General features: G+C 40.6%; 1 protein-coding gene across 1 annotated transcript; it reads left to right on the top strand.

The window, feature by feature from the left end:
- Positions 1 to 2,263: 2,263 nt before the first annotated feature.
- LOC308299637 (bone morphogenetic protein 10-like) lies at positions 2,264 to 4,057 on the top strand (the record flags this gene model as incomplete). The annotated part of the gene is made up of 2 exons (XM_080743431.1): positions 2,264 to 2,624; positions 3,006 to 4,057. The coding sequence occupies 2 exons, from the start codon at positions 2,264 to 2,266 to the stop codon at positions 4,055 to 4,057; spliced, it is 1,413 nt and encodes a 470-aa protein (XP_080599557.1).
- Positions 4,058 to 23,881: the final 19,824 nt, after the last annotated feature.

The following is a 23,881-nucleotide window of genomic DNA, read 5'->3' as shown; positions in this document are numbered from 1 at the left end:
GAATGCTGACCTACAGTAAGTCTTGAGCTGAAGAAATGTAAGAATGACTGAAGAAATGGAATCGAAGATATATCCATATCCAATGTAGATGTAGGATTAATAGCCTCTCATCACACACATCCAGGCTAATTGGAATTGACAATTTACCTTATTAGATTGCAATGTTTTTTTTCAGCAGGTGCTTGGTTTTGTTTTATGAATAAATTGAGGCAAATGGCATTGTAAATGTGTAATAAAAGATTGTTATTATTCTAAATGAAGGTATTTATATTGTAATATTTATTGTAATACTCATGTTATTTATTAACAATTGTGAATGTTATTACCTTGTAAGCAAAAAGCAGTGTATTAGCTAACATCGTTAGGCTATCCTACATTCAGTAGTGCCATAATATTGCCACAATTTTGCTTTGCAGTGGTCCTCTTTTTGCATTGCGATATTGAATGGAAAATGGAAATAAATCAAATCCATAGTTTCTAATTCTTGTTTCGTTTTATCTTTCATGACAACACAAATATACTGTAATGTCCATTTCAAGACAAGCTGTAGATATTAAGAAAACCCTGACCTCTTGTGGAGCTTGTGTGGTATGAGTCCAAACATATTGACAATGACAGCTATAAATGTGCAGAGTACAAGTACATAGTGTAAATTACAATAATGCATTTCATATAATCAAATCAACATTGTTTTTCTTATTTCTTAGCCCCATAAGGTAAGGGATAACGTCTGGCTCAGTGGTCGTTAACGAGAAATAAAATCCCGACAGGCTGATCAGCCTGAAGGGCATTTATCATCCTGAAGGGCTTATTATACAGCTACTTAATAAATAATACATGTATAATTTGACTAAAAACTAAAAACAAAGTATTTCCTTGCTTACAGAAGTGAAAGTATTCCACAAGTGCTGCACTGGGCGTCCACCCAGCGCAACACGGTCGCCTCGGAAAACCCAAGAAAGTTGATCAAATAGAATCCTATCCATTTTATGTTAATGTATCGTCTATTTCTCGCGTCAAATATTTTTTTTAAACATTCTTGAAAGCAACTTTTAGGTGTAAATGACACTGTGTGTTTGTTTACATGGCTGTCATGTTGGATATGGCATGAAGTTCAAGCAGCGCAGCATGTGCTTCGAGTCTTTGATTAGGCATCTTACAGAGCGGAGCGGTATGCTATCCAGAAATAACACACTGTTGATTTCAGCGATTGACCAATCAGAATCAAGCATTCAACCAAGCCGTGTAATAATTATGTTATTGCGACCGTCAGGTCGCATAAAACCTCGACCAGCTGTCCGTCAGTCAGTCTGTCAGTCTGTCACACGTCACACGTCACACTTTTGCCCTGCTCATATCTCCGCAACCGTTGCCCCGATCCATGCCAAATTTTGCACACACACTCCTTGCATGCCAAACCACAACCATCCATCAATTCTCACACGGCCCTCTTCTAGCGCCACCATGAGGCCGATTCTTGCAAAACACATTTTTGGACACTGCTCCTAAAAGTTTTGCCTTAAAATCACACAAATCGGTACACACTTAGTCTACAATCATGTCATCAACATGGATCTGTCCCATTTAGCGCCACCTTCAGGACGATATTTTAAAACACATTTTTGGACACTACTCCTACAGATTTTGCCCTAAAATCACGCAAATCGGTACACAGTATGTCTACACTCATCTCATCAACATGGATCTGTCCCATATAGCGCCACCATCAGGCCGATCTTTTCAAACACATTTTTGGACACTGCTCCTACACATTTTGGCCTAAAATCACGCTGCGACCTGACGGTCGCTTATCTCCCGATTAGGGAGTCTTACTGGTACTTTGACTTCAGTGGGGAATTTTGACTTTAAGAGTAGTTATTTCCACTTGTCGCACGACACTGTACCATGCAGTAAAAGGAGCTGATGAAAGCAGACAAAAGATGAGGAGAGGTTGTGGTTTAGCATAGTGTAGTGTAAGTCTCTGGAAAAGAGAGAGAAGAGGTGGGCCGAGCAGGGCCTTAGAGAGAGCTCCCAACATGTCAGCACAGCACATTGGACAACACAGCCCTGCCCTCTGCACCCAATCACAAGATCAACAAGGACAAAGCTGTTTTCTCTCTGCCCCCAACGCCAACCTGTTGTCCCTCAAGGAAAGAATCTACCCTGGATAGGGTGGCACGATTTACATGTGTCCTCTTCTGAGGATCCAGCCATATCTCCATACTTGATACTTAAATCGTTGGATCGCGTCCTTGGCTTAACCATGACTGCTTCAGTTTTCTCCAGACTCGGGCGTATCTGCACTCTGAGTGTCCTGCTTCTGTTGTCGACTGACCAGAGTCAGAGCAGTCCCATCATGTCTACTGAGAGCCATCACAGGGCATCTTCTGCCAGTGATGGTGCTCTTGACAACACTCTGTTGGGACAGAATGATGACTTGGATACGCAGGACCTCTTGAGACAGTTCCTGTCCACACTAAATCTCACAGAACAGGGGCCCCGACCTGCGAGCCACTCTGCCCGTAAGGAACCACCGGAGTACATGCTGGAACTTTACAAGCGATTTGCCCATGACCGCACTGCCGTTCCCTCGGCCAACATTGTACGCAGTTTCAAGAATGAAGGTACTTGTTTTTTTTGGTCTGAATGTATACTTTGATTTGTACAGGAAGTTTACCGTTGATGGAAATGATACCACGTAACATCAGAAGGAAGCTGTCAATAATGATATTTTAAGGGAATGTTTCACTGACATTTTATGGAGAAAGAAATGAGAGCCATGTATTTAAATACATTATATACATACAGGAGAAATTTCTACCGTATATAAGTTGCTAGTTTACAAAACTGCACTTTAATCAATTGTAAAGACAGTTTGACCATGCCTTGTACTGATAATTGCAAATGTGTACCACCAAAAAGCCAAACTGATGAAAATATATGCGCTTTGCCCAAACTAATATAAAGATCCAACTGAGACACCCTTATTGATATTTTAATTTCAGATTCCTCCCCCTACAGTATGACAGCCAGGGGGGTGAGGATACACCCCTTGCTATTCAACTTCTCCACCCCCCGCCACGAACACATAGCAACAGCTGAGCTCCGCCTTTACACTACACTCAAGAACACCCAAAGACCATATGCTGGCCTTGACTGCAAGGTTACTATCTACAGAATACATGAGGGTATTCTTTGGACAAATGAGGTGGGGACAGAAAGAAGGAGAAGAACGGATAAGGAAGAGGTGGCGGAGATGAAGGACTTGGAGGAACTGGTGACAAAGCACATCCGTGTCAGAGATAACGAGTGGATCTCATTTGACCTGACCCACGTGATCAAACTCTGGCAAAGATCAGGCTGTGCAGCACACAGATTGGAGGTTCACGTTGCTAACTGTGGATCAGAAGAGGATGGGACCCCATTAGAGATTACAGACGGACAGTTGGTTCACGTTGATATTTACAGACTCTTGGAGGGGAAACACAATGCAGTGATGATTGTGTTTTCGGATGATCAGAGCAGAGACCATAAGCAGGACGAGCGAGAACTCGACCAGATGATTGAACATGAGAATGACCTTCCTGTAAATCTAGAGCAGAACCAACAGACTTTCCGGGGTCGTGACAATCACAACAATGGTCATGCCAGCCAAAAGGAGATGGGCAAACAGTCTCTCACACAATTGCAATCCAACCTTATCTTTGACACACCTCCCCGCGTCCGTCGCAATGTTAAGAGTGAGCCATGCAAGAGGACCTCACTCTGGGTGGATTTTAAAGATATTGGCTGGGATTCATGGGTGATCCAGCCTCAGGGTTATGATGCTTATGAATGCAATGGTGTGTGCAACCCTCCCATGACCTCCGAGGTCTCACCTACCAAACATGCCATAGTCCAGACTCTGCTGAGTGTTAAGAGTCCCAAGAGAGCTTCGCGTGCCTGCTGTGTCCCCACTAAACTGGAGCCCATCACACTCCTTTATAAAGATAACGGAGTGGTCACTTTCAACCACAAGTATGAGGGCATGATGGTAGCAGAATGTGGCTGTCGATAGTCGTGAAACTGATACTGCAGACTTAGAGACTGTGGACTGATGAACACTGAGAGAATTACTGGTATTTCAAACAGCTCCACCTGAGAAGAAAATTCTAATTCCAATAGCAAACGAATCAACACCATAATCCTGTGCTTAATCACTTGCATATAGTCTAATTTAAATCAAACTGTTTGTCTGTCTGTCTGTCTGTCTGTCTGTCTGTCTGTCTGTCTGTCTGTCTGTCTGTCTGTCTGTCTGTCTATCTATTCAAGGTATAGTCATGTAAAAAAACGTGGGTCAGGATTCTATTGTACAGGAAATGAGACATGAAACGGCTGTGCTGTATATTTGTATAGTAAGTATATCTCCATTGCATTTTGCTGACGGCTGCTTGAGATGATACATTCTAAAGCATTATAAAGCAATTTCTTAATGTTATTAATAGCTCATAGTAGTAGGATGAGAATCGCTTCCATGTTGTGATCATTATTTACAGTATATAAAATCTTACCAGATAGTAAAGTAGTACATGATTGGACAGCTGCTCCTTAGGCAATGTCCAATGTAATTAGGGGTGAGGTAAGGTCTGTCAACTGCCAACTAATGTAATATAGTCCACTTAAAATATCTTTAGTGATTATGTCTGTTTTGCAAAAGTAATAACAAAATGAGAACCTATCAAAATATGTTGTTATCTACTGTTAATCCATGTAAAAAAAAGCTTGTATGCAGTTGGAAAATGTATTTCACTTGCAGATATTCCTTCAGGACAGGATTATAACGCTTTAGGTCAATTTAATTTTGTAGTTGAAAGGAACTGCTAAATCATCCAATTCCAGTATACACATGCCACATTTACTCTATCTCTATAGCTTCACCTCCCTCCTCTTGTGAATGCTGAACCTATAAAAATGGGAGTTTCCCTGAAAAAAAGCTAAGTAAATGTGCCAGAAAACACAATTTACCACATCCATTGGTCTATATTTGGTTCAATAGTGTCCTGCTTCATTTATCATTTAAGTTTAAAGGCCCATTCCCACTGGGCCAGATAACAGATAAAAAAATCTCTTTCTCCAGATATTTTTCCATTCAAGTGGATGGTAGATACAGATAAAAAACATTTTTTTTTATCTGTATCTACCATCCACTTGAATGAAAAAATATCTGCAGAAAGAGATTTTTTTATCTGTTATCTGGCCCAGTGGGAATGGGCCTGTAGGCCTATGAAAGATTTCATTTCACACATTTAAGAGATCTATTTTTGTATAAATATTAAGGGATAATCACAATGCCAATTCATGCTCCCCTCATAAGCCCACCCTGGCACCCTCATCTTCCTATCGTCACATGCCAGGCGAGCCACGCTCTGCACTCGTCCATGCCATGGTGATAACAAGGTGTTGGGAGCCTGGAGTCTTGCAGACCATCACTCAGGATGAGACGCCACTCCAAGTGGGTGGTGTCAGATTCCTGGTCTCCAACGCAGACCAGCCGTTAAGGCAGTGGTGGAAAAAGTACTAACATTTTTTACTTAAGTAAAAGTATCAATACTGCAATATAGAAATATGCTGTAAGCAGCAGCCACACCAAAGTACCCATGAGGGTGGATTCCCCGTTCCGCCAATGCATTTCAATGAGGATGGAGCGGTTAAAATCCTCTACTGGCATGAAACCCGCTCCATTCTCATTTAAACGCTTTGGCGGAATGGGGAATCCACCCTCATAGGTAGTTTGGTGTGGGTGCAGCCTTGCAAGTAAAAGTCCATACTTCAAAATGTACAAGAGTAAAAGTATGAAAGTATTGGTATCAAAATATACTTAAAGTACAAATTGTTTGAAAATAGCAGATCTGCAAGCTCACAATGCATCGCAACACGTTGTGAGCTTGTAGATTGGCTATTTTCAAATAGCCTAGTTATAAAATAGGGCCAAATGTTTTATGAAACTAGTAACTAAAGTTTTCAAATAATTCTAGTGGAGTCAAAGTACAATAGTTGCCTCTGAAATGTAGTGGAGTAGAAGTAAAAGTATTGAACATTCATTGGAAATACTCCAGTAAAGTAAAAGTACCTCAAAACTGTTCTAAAGTAAATGTACTTATAGTTACTTTACACCACTGCGTTAGGTTAGGTTAGGTTTACTTGCTGCCAGTGGATCCCTCCCACTTCCCTTTTCTAACATAGGCACACTCCAGAGCCTTATCAAGGCCATAGCAACACAACAAATGGAAAGAAAATCATGTCACATCATCACCTAACGTCTGCTGTCAACAGTGGGAAGTAGATAACAGCTATGGACCCGTTGTGGAACCTCCTAACTCAGTAAGATACTCATTTCATTGGAGGTCACTCACAGATATTTGCTGAGTCTAAACTGCATTACTTTTCGAATTCAAATATGACACACTTGTATTTCAAATGTAATTTTTTTTAAAGATGGAGGAGAAAATGTTGATTAATATATAATATATTTTTAATTTAACAACACAATTATGCATTGTGCAATCAAATAGTTCTGGTAATATAGGCCAATGTTAACATTTTGTGCCTTATGCTTAAAGTCTGAGGTTATCCATGTTATAGTATCTGCAGTTCAGCAGACAGCTTGGCAATAGGCCTACCGACTATCATATATACAGTATATATATATATATATATATATATATATATATATATATATATATATCATTTTAATAAATGCTCAATCAGGTTCCTACTGTTTTCTTTTAAAACCGGTTCACAGTGGTACTGTAGGTTGTGTGTAGTAACGGTATCATACCTGTATATCATTCTGCCATGACTGTGGCAGGAGCGTGATTCATGTTTGAGATGAGTTGTGACCTGGAAGTACGTACAAATATTGCAGAGTATTAAAGAAGGTACATTAAGAAAGCAGTTCTCCATAGGTGATGAACAGAACAGTAAAGGAAATGCAGACAGATCAGAACAGGAGAAAATATTATTACGCAGGTAGATTTACAGCTCTTTACAAATGAGCTAAAATGACAACTAACACTGCCAGCTGTCAAAGTAACCAGATGCAATATTAATGTTTTGGCATTGGACATTGGACCGAATTGCACTATAGAGAGACATATATTGAATTTCTGTCTGTAAACACGACATCAGTGAAATATGTTTTTATTTGAGTCTATGTACACAGAATAAAAAGCTTGCATTAGGGAATATATCCCATTAATTTGGGGATTTTTTTTAATGCACTTATGCATAGTTTAGAATAGATGAAGAATGTAGATGGATGGGAAACTACAGACAGAACAGAATGGTGACACAAAACAAGAGTTAAATTAAACAGGGGCATTATTGTATGATCATATGATTCCGCAATATTTGCTCCACCAAAATGTTATGTCCTATAAATATCCAGTTCTATACAGTTAATGCTAATTTTATGTAAGGAGTATTTGTCATATTTCTTGTTTTTTGCATTTCAGTCAGTGCCTACTTTGAAAATAGACACACATAAATACATGGACAAAAAGAGACAAATTGAGAGCGATTAATTCAATGCTGCTTTCCTCATGGATTATGGTCATACATTACTTAAAGGCTGTAGGCTGTTGTTATTTCTCTGTTCTCTGGTTATAGAGGCAATCTTTACGCACAAATAGCATGGATTGATCATTATTACAGTGCTGTGAATACATTTTAATCATCTACCCATTCCAAGTATACTGTTATGTTGAATTAGACTTTAAATAAAGTAGTAATTTATAAAGTCTGTGGTTTTCTTGTATTCTATGTGAAATGCATGATGAAGTCATAAATACAGAATATGTGTATTAAAGTTGTGTCTTTCACCAGTCACCCCATATACGACATATTTCATGTCTGGATCTGTTAGCAACAATTTTGCGACACATTTTACTACTTATTAATAAAACCCTATTATGTCACATTTATAGCCAATAGCAGGGGCGGGCAATACATTTTTCCCATGGGGCCACATGAACAACAGAAAATGTTGTGGAGGGCCGGGCCAAAAGTCAGTGCTCTCTGCAAGATGTGCCCCCCTGCAAACTAAACACACGGCTTTACCTCTGACTTCAGTAAATAAATACCCGGCATTCGGCATCGACCTTTCTTTTTTTTGGTGCCAATTTAGCCATTTTTGATGGGTAAGGTAAGTGATAGGTATTTTGTTATGGTTCATATCATCTTTTTATCAATACATATTGATGACCACCTGAAGTTGAAGGCACAGTGACTGTGTCATAAAATGGCATGTACAGTACAACACAAGGTCTCCGTCTGGTTGAAATCAGACCTTATCAACTGCCTGGAGCCTGTACCGAAAACAATGAGAATTGTTTTGGTTTATAAGGCTCAGTGTCATCCAGACACGAGCAAGGACATCTCTCCTCCCAGGAACCCTGTATATGGACTCTTTGTCTTGTGTTGAAACGTCATCCATTGACTGATGAAATGACCATACTTATACTCATGTCAAAACATAATTTGTCAGAGAGAGAGCACGAACCATTGATTATTCTGTACTGTACCTGTCTTGAATACTCTCTCTCCATAGTAAACATACCATTCTCACTCTGATCACTCTCCTGTCTTATTTCTGTGTGATGGATTATTGTATCTCATATGGGAATAAGAAGGTGTTGTTGTTTAATAATAATATATCGATCAAAATGGTCCTACGTCGCCGCATACAGATGTAATCTTGACCGACCGATGGATGGACAAGTGACCGTGGGTGCACTTTCTCTCCCCCGGTGGGTCGGTGTTACAACACGTATAAAAGAACCAGCTGTGAGTTTGGAAGTTTACTGTGTTTTCAGACAAGGTTATTATTTTGACAACAGTACAATTTATTTTATAACATTCCCTGCTTGGACATCCGCCACTGGACCGCTGGACACATGGTTTTCTGATTGCATGCTCCACGGTCCGAGGACGGATCTTTATGCACCACTGGTGACCGGAATAATATTTTAAGATAAGTATACTGTTTTCTTCAGTTATCTGTGCGCGATGAGTCGCTTCTCAGTTTGAATTATTGTTTTGATTTTTGATATTTCAGGGAGTCGGACAAGGCTAAATAATGTTTTAGTAGCCTATCGCTCAGTCTATTTTACCTTCACTTGTTTTAACACATAAATTGCTCGGACACATCCTATCATAGGCTATTGTCTGTGCCAGCCCAACATAGGGGAAATACAGTAGGACCAGATTTATAACATTCTTTTAAATTATAACATTTACGTGTCGTGTCTTTGAATTTTGAATTAATAATGAATTATTGTTCTCCCCGTCGGAGTCAGATAACTCCTAATTATGTTTTGGTTTGACACGCGTCGTAAACATATTTTGTTCTGAAGGAATGTCTCTTCGGCCAGTACGATAACCCAATACGGCTGATTAGAGCCACTTAATCACATAAGAAATAGCGTGGTTATTTTAATTGGTAGATTTCCTTTATGTTCCAGAACAGAACGTTCTGACGGAAATCTTCATGCTTTACGCTTACATGTCTTCGTTTTCGTCTCAGTCTTATTTTATTTTATTTTTTAATTTCCGTCTCAGGCCAGCTGAGTCTGTTTTGGTACCGAATTCGCTCCGTTTACTCTACGCCTCCTCACTCCCCCGCTTGCCCTCGCGAAGCAGAGTGGGGGAGTCAGAGGCAATATGTTATTTCTTAGACCGTATTTTGACCATTTCTGTTCTGGTGAAATAATTGGCTTGAATGCCTCTAATAATTGAACCTGCTGTCGGTTCAATCGGGATCAGGATATTTTTCTCCCCACCATGGTCACTCAAATTGGGAAAGGGGCAAGCCGACAGCAGAGCCAAGCGGGACACCACCTAGGTAATACAACTCACACACGCTAGGTTAATATGGCCCAGGAAGTCAAAGGCTCAGAAAAAAAAAAAAAAAAAAAAAAAAAGTTTAAGTTGATCTGCTGTTTCCATGATTTAACCTTGTCCATGAGGCCCCTGCGTCCTAAATAATGTGTTCCAAATTCCGTTGTTTCGGCGTTCCGGTTTGCCTTATAAATTACTTTTTATCTGTGGCCCTGTTAAAAAAAAAACGGTCATTAAATCGGTCGCGTTATTCTTTTTAAGTCTTTGAAGTTGGTTTTCTACACCTTAACTTTCTAAATCTATTTCTCAGTTTTGATTGTAGGCTATTCATGCCTTTTTGGACTGTAAACCACAGAGGTGTCCAGTACTTAAAGATTTGTACCTGCTGTCTTGAGAGTCTAGCTAGCTCTCAACACAGCTGCAGTTTTATTGTTTAATGTTGTTTTTAGTCTATTGTTTCGTCGCTTTTTGAAGACCTCACAGCCGTTGGTCCGGAACTGTGGGTCTTACGTTGGCAGCACAAAACTTCATTTTATTAAGATTTGCATTCATCCTGAAGTTAGTCAAGTCTCCTGAGTTGCACTCCAACAGAAGTTGTTCTTACTCCTTCTGTTGTGAATTAAGTCAAGTCAGGATTTCACCGCCAGACCAGCATTGTGTTTCCTGGTTCTGTAGGAAGTTTTGGCCAGTGCATAAGACCGACACAGCTGGTTTTCAGCTATCTTATTTAACCAGATTACTGAGAGAAGTTATGGTTATGTTATGCTTACATGTCTTTGTTTTAGTCTTATTATTATTTTTAATTCCATCTCAGGCCAGCTGAGGTGTTGAGAACTAAGAAGCCCCCTTCTGAATGATGACCTCTAAACTGACTGACCCATGTGTGTAAATGTATGAGAAATTGTCTACATGGATACATGTACTGTATGTATGTGTGTTTTAATCCTATTTTTCTCCCCTGGTCAATTGAGTGAAAGAAAAGGAAAAAAAAAAATCAAACCCAGTATGAACATGAGCAGTGGTGCATATGTGTGTGTTCGGCCGTGCAGTACTGTACGGTATGTGTGAGTCGCTGGCTCGCATTTAGGCTTGCTGCTTTTACGCTTGCTGCTTGCGCTAGCTCTGCCTATGTTTTATTTTATTTGGAGAAACTGTGGGGATCGTTATAAACTTCAAGTGACTTGTTACATACTGTTTCTCTATCTCTCTCTCTCAAAATGGGCAACAAGTGTCTGATATTTCACTGGTAAACCATATTTCAGTAAACAATCTTTATCCTCATGGGGTGACGGCAAGAGCTGTCAACAACAAGATTCACCATCATGTCAACAACTCAGTTGTGTTCTGTCCACTGATTAAGGTCAACCCAGCCCATGAGGTGACCACTTGACATGATATTACATCATGTCTTACAGTAACTATATAAATTCATGTCAACTGTTCATTTCATTTTGTTTATGACAGGTTTATTTATTTTGGTTGGACTGGACGGATTTGACCTCATGTTTTATTTACATTTGATTTTGTCCGTTTTTCTCTGTCCTCCTGTCTTGTTGAGAAAGGGGCACCATGTCCGGTGGAGCCGTTCATTTTGTTTTTGCTTCCCTAGGGGCTGGTGTCCATTTAATTATATTTTATTTATTTTGTTATTATTATCTTTTATTTGTATTTAAACCTTCTGTCTGTGTTCTGATGTCAAAGGGGCCCTGTTTATACGGTGCCTTTGTTACAGAAGAGGCTCGGACACTTTACTCCCTCTCTGCCTCTGCGTGCGTGAGCGTGCGTGTGACTGTGTGCCATGGCCATGGGTTTTATGTGTGAGAAAGTGTTCGATGTTTTTGTTCTCCTATCTTTCATTTTCATCAACATTCCCTTTGTTTTGACCTGATTCTGTACACTAAGAATTAACAACCTTCAATGTCTTGTCATCCCACTCCTGAGGAGGACGGCCAATTCCTCTTTGGGGCGTCTTACTGATTTTAAGTCATTTTTAATTTGTTTTGAAGGTTGGAGAATAATTGAAGAACTGTGAACAGATTGTAAATCTGTAGTTTGAAAATGTATTTTTATTTTTATTATTTTAACCATTTAGCCCCAAACATCAACAACATCATTTTTGACACACCTTGTGTCAAGAGGGGGAAGTATGCTTGATTGTTTGGAATATGCTTTGAATTTTACTGTATGCTTATGCTTTGATTTTCACGTTTAATTTTGATTTTGAAACTTTTGATTTTAAAACTTAGTATGTTTTGAGTATGTTTGTGTTGTGTGCATTAATCCTTCTGCCCAACACAAACAGACTATCAGAATGGCTTACAGCCACTCAACACCTATAAGGGCTAATCATGACAACACCACAGCGGAGACAAAAAGACAGAGGGCGGAGAGTAAAAGGGGCACCACCAACAGACGATGGGCCACCAGTGCATGAGCCAATCAACCGCAGGACCAGAGCTATGCTCTGGTTGTCGGTGGGTAACGGAAATGCACTGTGAAGAAAAACATTTAGGTGGAGAAATTATGATTGTAAATTGTTGAAATACAAGTGATCTGCCGCCAAGCACTGTCATCCTCTAGGCCCGATGGACGCCAGGCGGTGCCAAGGAACCACCAGAGGCCAGAGGGCAGTGCGAACGCGCCATCATCACAGCGGGGGGCTATTGCAGCCTCCCGGGCCTGTGAGTATTCTGAAATCGCACTGTCGAAGAATTAAGCCGCTATAATTATGACTGAAGAATCCATTGTATCGATATTAGTGAACTGCCGCAAGCTTCTGTCCATAGGAGCTGTCTGAAACCCACCTAAAGAACCCACTTCCACTCTTCGACCCGTCTCCGCCCTTCTACAACCCATCTCCGACCCGTCTCCGCCCATCTACAACCCATCTCCGACCTCAACTCGATCCCTGGACTTTGCTCTGTCTCTAGCCCTCATCATATCGAGGACTTATGGACTTATGGACCCCTTTTTATTTTTATTCTGTCCTGACAGGTTGCAGGGGAAGACTGATCAACTAATCTTGACGTATCAATCTGATTACAAGGGGTTATTTCATTTATGTGTAAACATGATAACATTTTTGTCATTAATGTCATGTCAACTCTAACCCTAACGATAATTACAGTCCTTTTACTATTGAAGAAATGTTTTAACCCTAACCCTAACCCTAACCATTTTTCATCCCACTGTGTGCCTATTTTGTTTTCTTTTGTTGATCTATTTGATAAAAAGATCAATATTAACCAGCCGGTGGAATTGATAGGTATTTTGTTATGGTTCATATCATCTTTTTATCAATACATATTGATGACCACCTGAAGTTGAAGGCACAGTGACTGTGTCATAAAATGTCATGTACAGTACAACACAAGGTCTCCGTCTGGTTGAAATCAGACCTTATCAACTGCCTGGAGCCTGTACCGAAAACAATGAGAATTGTTTTGGTTTATAAGGCTCAGTGTCATCCAGACACGAGCAAGGACATCTCTCCTCCCAGGAACCCTGTATATGGACTCTTTGTCTTGTGTTGAAACGTCATCCATTGACTGATGAAATGACCATACTTATACTCATGTCAAAACATAATTTGTCAGAGAGAGCACGAACCATTGATTATTCTGTACTGTACCTGTCTTGAATACTCTCTCTCCATAGTAAACATACCATTCTCACTCTGATCACTCTCCTGTCTTATTTCTGTGTGATGGATTATTGTATCTCATATGGGAATAAGAAGGTGTTGTTGTTTAATAATAATATATCGATCAGTAAGGCAGAAAATGAACAAAATAAAAGCAATGCAGCTTTAGTAAAATTAGAAAATGTGTTTATTTTGTAATTTGCCATTAAGCCTACACGGGCCGGTCAGAGTGAACCAAGGGGTCGCATACGGCCCTCGGGCCGCACAATGCCCAGGTCCGGCCTATAGCCTACAGCTCTTACTATCTAGAGAATCTTTCTAGAGAATATAGATGGCCATAATTCCAAGAAACATAGCAAGGATTGAAAGGTTACTATTCACAGAGCTCTATGAAAATCACAGGAGAATACACAAATTCCATCCTATAGACAAATATATTAGAGCATATTTTTCTCTCCAATGTTGAATTGAACTCACTCACTCATGCACGCACACACACACAGTCACACACAAGCATGCACACATTGTTTGATTGTCTGAGGAGGATGCTGTTTTCCTGTTTTTCTTACATATTATTATTATTATTATTATTATTACCCTTATTATTAAAGAGGCGGTGCCATAGTTTTGTACTTTTTCTGTTTTTCATGTGTCTATGAGGTTGACAGTACTTCATTAGACCCCTGGTGTGGTTGTGCAATTGTGTATTCCCTTTAGTTTTTTTCCCCCTGGAGGCAGCCACCTTGTGGGTAGAATCATCATAGAATCAACCATTCACCCAAAATGGTGGGTCACCACCCAGCACCCACCACCATGACAACCAGGCATACTTTAATGAACTGGTGGGTGTGGCCACATAAGAACCTAATTAGTGGCCAAGGCCACGAAGTGGCAAATGGCCACTCATTGATATTGGACTTTCCCATTATTATTCTTCCGCCACTTTTTCTCTAGCGGCTAGACCGTGCAGTCGCTTTTTACGAAACTCGGCAGTATGGCAGAGGACTATGCCAAACGGCTAAAACGCGAAGCTCGCAACAATCGGCCAAAGGGTGGCGCTGTAGGAAGCCTTCGAAAGTGCAAACTTTGAACTGGTGTAGCTCACGCCCTGTTTCAGGTACAGCAATGAAACCTGTATACACTTATGCGTCTCCTCATGCCGAACAACTTTTACGCTCTGACTTTTGACCTCTGACCTTTACCTCTCCCACAATTTTGAATTATATGAAAAACAGTCAAAATCTATCTCCTCCTGGGATTTTCGCGTAACGTGCGCGAAACTTTTTTTACATGAACTTTGGACCAACACGGTCATCGCACAGTGGCCGGATTTTCTTTAAAGCGAAACATTATTTTTTAATAATTCACTGTATAATGCAGTTTCATGCAAATTATTCTTCTGCCTCTAAATCATACATGCAAAGTGACACGTTCATGGCAGTATGGCAGAGGACTATGCCAAACGGCTAAAACGCGAAGCTCGCAACAATCAGCCAAAGGGTGGCGCTGTAGGAAGCCTTCGAAAGTGCAAACTTTGAACTGGTGTAGCTCATGCCCTGTTTCAGGTACAGCAATGAAACCTGTATACACGTATGCGTCTCCTCATGCCGAACAACTTTTACGCTCTGACTTTTGACCTCTGACCTTTACCTCTCCCACAATTTTGAATTATATGAAAAACAATCAAAATCTATCTCCTCCTGGGATTTTCGCGTAACGTGCGCGAAACTTTTTTTACATGAACTTTGGACCAACACGGTCATCGCACAGCGGCCGGATTTTCTTTAAAGCGAAACATTATTTTTTAATAATTCACTCAATGTTGCAGTTTTATGCAAATTATTCTTCTGCCTCTAAATCATACATGCAAAGTGACACGTTCATAGCATTTGGCAAATATGTAGAGGGTTAGTCCAAATATCACTGAAAGCAATCTTACTCCAATTGGCCAAAGGGGGGCGCTATGCGAAGCGTTTGAAAACTCAAACTTTAAAGGGGCATAAGTCATGCCTCGTTTCGTTTGAAGACATGCAACTTGCTTACACGCGTGCCTTGACTCAAGCGGAAGACATCTGTGTCTTTGTTAAGTAAGCTCCGCCCTTAGATTTTCCGCAATTTTGAGCAGTTTGTAAAACACTTAAACCCGCTTTTATTCCGGAACTTTCGCGTCACGTGCACAGAACTTTTTTTACATGAACTTTGGACCAATATCTAAAGATCTGTCAGATCGTTTTTTTTTTATTGAAACGTGCTTTTTTAATAATTCAATCAACATTGCAAGTCTTATGCAAATTATTCTTCTGCCTCTAAAACATACATGCAAAGTAAAATTTCATGATGAACTACTATAGAGGGTTAGTCCAAATATCACTGAAACCAATCTTGCCCCAATTGGCCAAAGGGGGGCGCTATATCATTTTGAAAGAAGGCATCAAGTACATTACATGAAACTTTTTTTTTTCTTTTTTTTTTTTTTTAAATGACAGGTCTGTTATGTGTGACTGCCGTAGTGTAGTGGTCAGTGCCTGTGCCTGATATTCGGATGGTTGTGAGTTTGAACCCCACGTTGGGTAGAGTTGATGTTAACATCCTGGATGCCCATGGCATGTGCGTATGTCAAACTCTTTAATGTTGACACGTCTGATCTAACTCCAGATCACGTTCATGTTTAAAATGAGCCCTTCTCTACCGGCCGTTTTGAGTAAAAGAAAATATGATCACTCGAAAATGTCAGAAATACTCAGATTACATTTACTCAGATTGATTTCACCCCAAGCCTCCAAAATATAAAAAAGAAATCAATAAAATCAAGGCACTCAGCCTACATAGAACTTTTTTTTTAAACAAACATGGTTAACAGATATTTGACAATTTGGCCAATGTTTAATTTGTCATTTCAGAATTAACAAAATCAATAACAAAAGACAATGCATAGTTATGTTTTCCAGGAACTTCCAGGACCCTTGATCATTCCCAAAACTTTTCCAGTACTGGAAAAATATCTTTCTAATTTCAAAATATTTCCAGGAATTTCATGACCGTGGGAACCCTGTCTCCACCTCCAAATAACAAATATTTAATAATAATAATTTAGATAAATCTTATTTTTACCTGAGGATCAGGTTGATTGAGGCGGATCAGGGTGACGTTCAGGTCTGCCCCACCAGCCTGCCACGCCCCGGCCCATTGGGTAAAGTCTGCTTCCCATTCAAAGTTTTCCGTATTTGCGAAGGGAGCCATCAGCATGCGCCTGATATTCCCGGGCATTCAGGAATGGTGGTGGATTCTTTCTGAAAGACTATAACAGAAATAAAAATAAACGTGCTAAAGGTTTTTCAATTAAACTTTATCCATACATATCCAATCACATTTTCACAAAACCACCCCCAAACAAACCCCCCAAACAGTTAAAGGGAGGGACTGGGGAATCATGGGGTAAAAAAAAAAAAAAAAGCATTTGTAGAAAACACCCACATTTTACATCTGTTCACAAACAAATATATCAATCAATATCATCAATATCTGTAGCACTTACATGAGTTACATCTGCCCAGTAGAAATATTACAATGCCTGAACTTGGCTGGCTAAGTTATCCATTAGAGGGGGGAATATACTAATAATAGTAGTGCACGTTGCAGTCTCAGTTCAGCAGCCATGCAGGTCGGACGTGTTTTTTTTTCACGCTCCACAAGTCGCCGCCGCCGCCGGAATCGCCGAGCGCCAGTAAGCTACTCACCAGGGACAAAGGGATGGATATTTTTATCTTTTCTAACGTTTCTTGTGTGGTTTACCGACTCATGCTTGAGTTCACCGTGGATCCCACATAACTTGGATAAGATGGATTATGTGCAGGACAGAGAGGAATCACACAACGATTTTTATCTTCACGGTGGCTCGGAGTCCAAACACCTTGGCTACGGGAGAATGACTGTCTTCGGTACGCTGATCTCAACAAAGAACAAACCCCCAGTTGGCAGTAATATGGATAGAAGGTCCTGTATTTACTTTTTGCTGCTTCTCTGTGGAGATATACAGACGAACCCAGGCCCGATTACAACTCGACAGATGTCTCGCAGACTTGCCGCCGTTCTCGCAGCCGCGGATGGTCTCTCCACGGTCGACTCATCATCACCATTGTCGACCAGTGAGATTACCAACATGGCCAACTTTTGTGAAAAGAGGACTGAAAATGATCCATCTCAACGTCAACAGTTTGAAGCCCAAACTGGAACAAATCAAAGCTATGTTTTTTGATGGTAAGGTCCAAATTTTAACCTTCTCAGAAACTAAACTCGATGACTCATTCTCAGATGCTAGCATTGAAATAGCCAATTACACTGTCATTAGGAATGATAGGAACAGGAAAGGAGGTGGTGTTTGCATGTATATTCACAATGATTTAAATTTTATCATTCGCCCAGACCTACACCACAGCTCTCTTGAAACTGTATGGGTCGAGATAATTTTTGAACATGCTAAAAATATACTAATATGCGCTGTCTATAGACCCCCTGACCAGAATGATTTCTTTGAGCTGTTTGAAGAGAGCTTAGCTAAGGTGGACGGTATTGAGTACTACGCTTTGGGCGACTGGAATGTTGATGCTTTACGTAAAGAAGCACCCCTGTTCAAGTCCTTTAATGGGTTATGTAATCAATATGGCCTCACTCAGCTTGTTACTGTGCCCACTAGGGTGACGGAGCATTCCCAAACCCTCATAGATCTCATTGTAACCACCGACAAATCCAAAGTCACCGCTAGCGGGGCTATTGTATGCGGTCTTAGCGATCATTACATGATCTACTGTACGCGTAAAATACACAAACCCAAGGCTAGTGGCCATAAAACAGTTGTAGCTAGAAGCCTTAAAAACTACTCCAGTGAGGCTTTAAATCACACATTAGCGAATACAGACTTTTCCACTGAACTGCAGTGTACAAATGTCGAAGGAGCATGGTGTGGTTTTAAAACCAAATTGACCGATGCTCTAGACATCGTGGCCCCCTTGAATACCACCAGGGTTAAAGCCCGCCAAGAGCCATGGTATAACTCAGATATTTCCGAATCAGCTAAACTCAGAGACAAAAAGTACGATGAAAAACGTAAGTGCTGCAAAAAGCTTAGAAAAAAATTCAGCCCTGACCTCAATACCCAAATCAAACATCTTACTGCTCAGTGCAAGAAACTCAGAAACCAGACAATCGCCCTAATTAGATCCGCCAAAAAAGACTACCTCGACGACAAAATTGACGAATACAAAAACAAACCACGAGACCTATGGAAGTTGCTTAACAACACATTAGGCTTAAAACCTAAAACCATAGGCCACAGCATAAACATCAAAACAGATGCTGCTCTCATTTCTGACAAATGTGAAGTGGCTACCCATCTTAACAAAACCTTTACCACCATGGCCCATTCACTGGTTGAAAGACTGGTCGCCCCATCTGGGCGGTATGGTGTAAAATTTGTTAAAAAATTCTACAATAAACTAGGCGTCAGAAAAGACAGTTTTAAACTTGCCACAGTGACAAGTGTTTAAAAAACTGAGCGCCCTACCTCAACACAAGGCCACTGCACTGGCCTTGATAAAATTCCAGCTAGATTTCTCAGAGATTCAGCCGCCACCATTGCTCCAATCATTACCCACATAATTAACCTTTCCATCGAACAGGGTCATGTCCCACAGGACTTCAAACTAGCAAAAGTAACCCCCCTGCATAAAAAAGGTAGCAAACTAGACCCTGGAAACTACCGTCCCGTTTCCATTCTTAGCTCCATATCCAAAGTCATGGAGAAAATAGTCTACGAACAGATTGCAGGATATCTCGATGAGAATAATCTGATTTACGAGTTCCAATCTGGATTCAGAAAATCTCATTCCACCGACACATGCCTTCTCTATTTGACCGACCAAATCAAACGCGAAGCGGATGACGGCAAATATAGCGGCATGGTCATGATGGACCTCCAGAAGGCATTTGACACCGTAAATCATTCTATTCTGATTGAGAAACTAAAAGCCATCGGTCTTGACAGCGCAGCAGTGAGTTGGATGCAGTCTTACCTGGTGGGGAGGGAACAGGTGGTGGAGATTAACGGTACCCTGTCCCCCCCCCCTCCCAGTAAGCTGTGGTGTTCCTCAAGGTAGCATACTGGGACCTCTGTTGTTCCTAATATACGTGAACGACATGGCATCTGCTTGCGACTGCAACCTGTTCCTGTTCGCGGATGACTCCTAGTCTCAGGCAGGGACCACTTGCAGGTCAAAAAGACACTTAACTCTGAACTAAGTAAGATCTGCACATGGCTTAACGACAACAAATTATCAATTCACCTGGGAAAAACGGAGTCCATCCTCTTTGGATCAAATCATAACCTCAAAAAAGTCGATAACTTCACAATCAAAGTGGGTGACAAGGTCATAACACGAAAAAACGAAATCTCTTACTTAGGATGCATCCTTGAAGCTAATCTTTCCAGTGAAAAGATGACTTCTAAAGTAATAAATAAAATCAATCAACAAACTCGTTTCCTACAGAGGATCGCCCCGATGGTCAACTTCAACACACTGAAGACCATAGCTGGTGCAATAATCCAGCCCCTCTTTGACTACGGAGTCCACGTATGGTATCGTGACGCCCCACAAGCCCTGAAAACTAAACTCCAAACAGCCCAAAATAAACTAATTAGGGTCCTGCTTAAACTTCCCTATCAGACTCATCTCACCGCTACTCACCAGCTAAGAGTGGGGTGGCTCAGAGTAGATGACAGAGTACAGCAACTTGCAATGGGCCTGGTGTACAAGATACACTACACCACTATGATACCCAAGTACCTGTCAAAATACTTTATAAACATTAAGGATGTCCATAATTACAACACCAGAGGCAGCGCCACAGATCACTTTCAACCCAGAGTCAAAACCAACAAAGGGTCAAACTCTTTTTTCTGCTATACCACCAAAATGTGGAACGCCTTACCGAAGGCCATAAAGGAGTGTGGATCACTAGCATCCTTTAAAATTGCCCTGAAAAACCACTTACAGGCAGCAACCGTTCGCAACTGGTAAAAAATGAACCTAGCCCAACCCTACCCTCCCCTGCCCCTTTTTTGTGTATATACTGTTTTGTTTAGACTTACTGTCTTCTTTTTTTTTTTTTTTTTTTTACATATCTACTGCATAGTACTGTGTTCTATTTGTCTGTCATTCAATGTTATATGAGATACTTCAATGGTTTCCAGTGGAAATAAGCTTAGGCTTTCAATGGATCTCCTTTTAGTAGACCTTGTACCAGTGAACTGTACCGTCATGAAACTGTACCTTTTCCTATGCAAACTTCTAATAAAGTCTTCAAAAAAAAAGTTGCATTGCGATCTACAAGCTAACAACTGGTCACAATGCTCATCGCATAAGCTTGTAAGGTCATTATGACTATTCCATACACAATGTGTATTTACTGCCAAAGGCAACGTGCAATTACTGCCAAAGGCAATAATAAGATACTGAAATGTGGCATTTTTAACACTACCTTTAAGTGTGCATACAGTCATTTTCTCTATGCGAGGGAGTCATACCATTTAACATTGAATAATATAACTTTACCACCAATAGTGTCTCTGGGTTAGAAACCATTAAGATGTCAAAAGTAACATTTTATGTGGGTGAATCAAAATATTTGGTCAACTTAGGGGGTGGTTTTGGCCAAAACCTTGAGCATAATATGCTCACTTGTTCACACGTGGTGGTGGTGGAGGAAACTGCCCCTGGAACACAGGAAAGCAGGGAAAGATTTAAAACTGGGCTTTTTGCCATGCTGCACAAATAACATACAGCAGGGGTCTTCAACGTTTTCAGGCCAAGGACCCCTTAGCTGAGAGATGAAGCAGGGACCCCCACTACATATTGTATAAATGTTTGACAGCCCTGTCATCAGTCTATGTTGGATTCGTGTTTTTAGTTAATTTGACCTTTCACTATGTACTTGGTCTGCTTTGTTTTCTTTTCTTTTTTTTTACCTCTAAACTAAACCTATTTGCCAAAAAATCTATCCACAAGCTCTCAACGCCTCGCGGAGTTGAGAGCTTGTAGACCTGCTATTTTTAGCTAAGGTTCTCCTCAGAATAGGGATGTGAGGGTTAAAGTTGTTCATTTAAAATAATTATCCTATCACAAATATTTGGCGGACCCCTTGTAGTAACTCTGGGGACCCCCTGGGGGTCCTGGACGCCCTGTTGAAGACCCCTGACACATTTTAACCAATGAATTTCCAAGACTTTATCAAAACTTTTACCTGCTGAAAACTGGCTCTTATGAGCGTGAAATGCAGCGTCTGATTCGGGATTGCTACCAGATTTGCAACAGAAAGTCCGGGCGGATCTGCTTGCGCAGCTTGAGCAGGCGGGACTTGCAGCTGGCGATAGATGGACGCCACAACATTTTGGTTGAATAAGTCCACGCCATAGAGATGTGGAACTGCTGTTCCTGGAACAAGAAACTGTCAAGAGCATATAGACAAGTTAGACGCCTAAGAGCACAGAGACAGACACACAAATAGGCCAGTCTTAAGTTAAAAAAAAAGTATATAAAAAAAGAATTTAAGGTTTTTACATGATTGATTTCCTCACCGTCATCAAAGTTAGCTAAAATGAAATTAACAGGGTTCCCAAAGATTTTTACCAATTCATTTCCAAAACTTTTCCAGAATATTTAACCCAATTTCCAGGACTATATAACAATAATTCAGCTCAATAACAAGTCGCTTACTCCTATGAGCAATGCCCAAAGACAGGTAGTTCTAAACCTTTTCAGGCTGTGACCCCCAAAATAATCATATTTTAACTGGGGACCCCCCAACCTGACGAGCACTAAGAGTTGAGGAATTTTGTATAACACGGTTCTATTGTGAAAATAGCAGATCTTGATCTACATGCTGACAACGCCTTGTTGTGAGCATGTAGATCGGCACATGCTGACAACGCCTTGTTGTGAGCATGTAGATCGGCTATTTTCAATTTCTGCCTCTAATATTTGACAATTTAGTTTAGTTTATTGTTTATTTGGACGGGACAGCACCAATTCATGAACACAGAGATAATGATACATTGCACAATACAACATACAAAAATCCTAGTGTAAACCAGCCAGAGTTAGCTTAAAGCTACATTTCATCCGTTGTCCTCAGGACATAAAACAAGAAACAAAACAGAAATAACAAAAACAAGAACAGAACAGTAAAGGGTGAACAACAGCACAACAAAAACAAGGTGCTTGGCGCAACCGCTTGCCTAGTGCGACACGGTGCCTAGTGCCAGAAGTAAGTTTAAAAACCACATAGGAGAGACTAACCTGGCGGAGTAATTCGTACAGGCATCAAATAATTTCTTATAGGTGTTAACATGTTTGTGAGCATTTTAGCCATTGCTTCAACTGCCCTTTAAAAGCACCGACTTTGGGGATCTCTCTAATTGGTTCCAATATTGGCAACTATTTATGGAGAGAACGTTTTTACTAAAGGTAGTTCCTCTAAAATCAATTTCACAGTCTCCCCTGGCCTGGATGTTGACCTAGTAATGCGTCCAATGTCCCTCTTCTTATGGATAAATTCCATAAGAGGAGGGGGAGCCAGACCATTAAGGCATTTATATATTAGACATGCAATTTGGCCCATGTTTAATTTGTCATTTCAGAGGTATTAACAAAATCAATAACCAAAGACAACGCATAGCTATTTTCTTCCAGGACCCATGATAAATTCCAAAACTCTTCCAGTACTGGAAAAATATTTTTCTAATTTCAAAATATTTCCAGGAATTTCATGACTGTGGGAACCCTGAATTAAATACCCCTCACCCCTTGGATCTTGAGAGGATCTTGCGCCATCCAGGGAGGGCGACCAGCCGCCTGGTCGATCCAGTTCATCAGCTGGGACCATGTTTGGACGAAGGGGTAGCCGTTTGCAGGGATGGGAACTGCTGTCCAGGTGGAGCCCTGGTATGTGGCATTGTGATAATTATTCAGGTGGAACCTGTAGTCGTCCACTGTGACTGAGAGATTAGCCATTTCTATAAAAGGAAAAAGATAAATTGGAGTCATAGAAATGGCATTAAATGTGCATCCGTAGCCTAATGAATATCAAACTGTGAATCCTTGACCTTGAAATTAAAATGGCTGAGAATCAATGTTCTCTCTTCTTCAAAGATTAAGTGCCATGATTTTTTACCCCCCTAAAACATGATTATCATGCATTGTCATGTTCCATTCAGAACTGAACTTTTGTTTGTGTTTTTGCGCCCTCTAGTGGGCACTGGTTTATTGGGTTTTCCTAGCAGTTAGGTTTCATTCTCAAGTGAAGCTCAGA

This window comes from Nannobrachium achirus (genome assembly GCF_963921795.1).
Source record: "Nannobrachium achirus genome assembly, chromosome: 15".
NCBI lineage: Eukaryota > Metazoa > Chordata > Actinopteri > Myctophiformes > Myctophidae > Nannobrachium > Nannobrachium achirus.
Note: the sequence above shows the minus strand (reverse complement) of the source record. Positions and strands in the feature narration are given on the sequence as shown.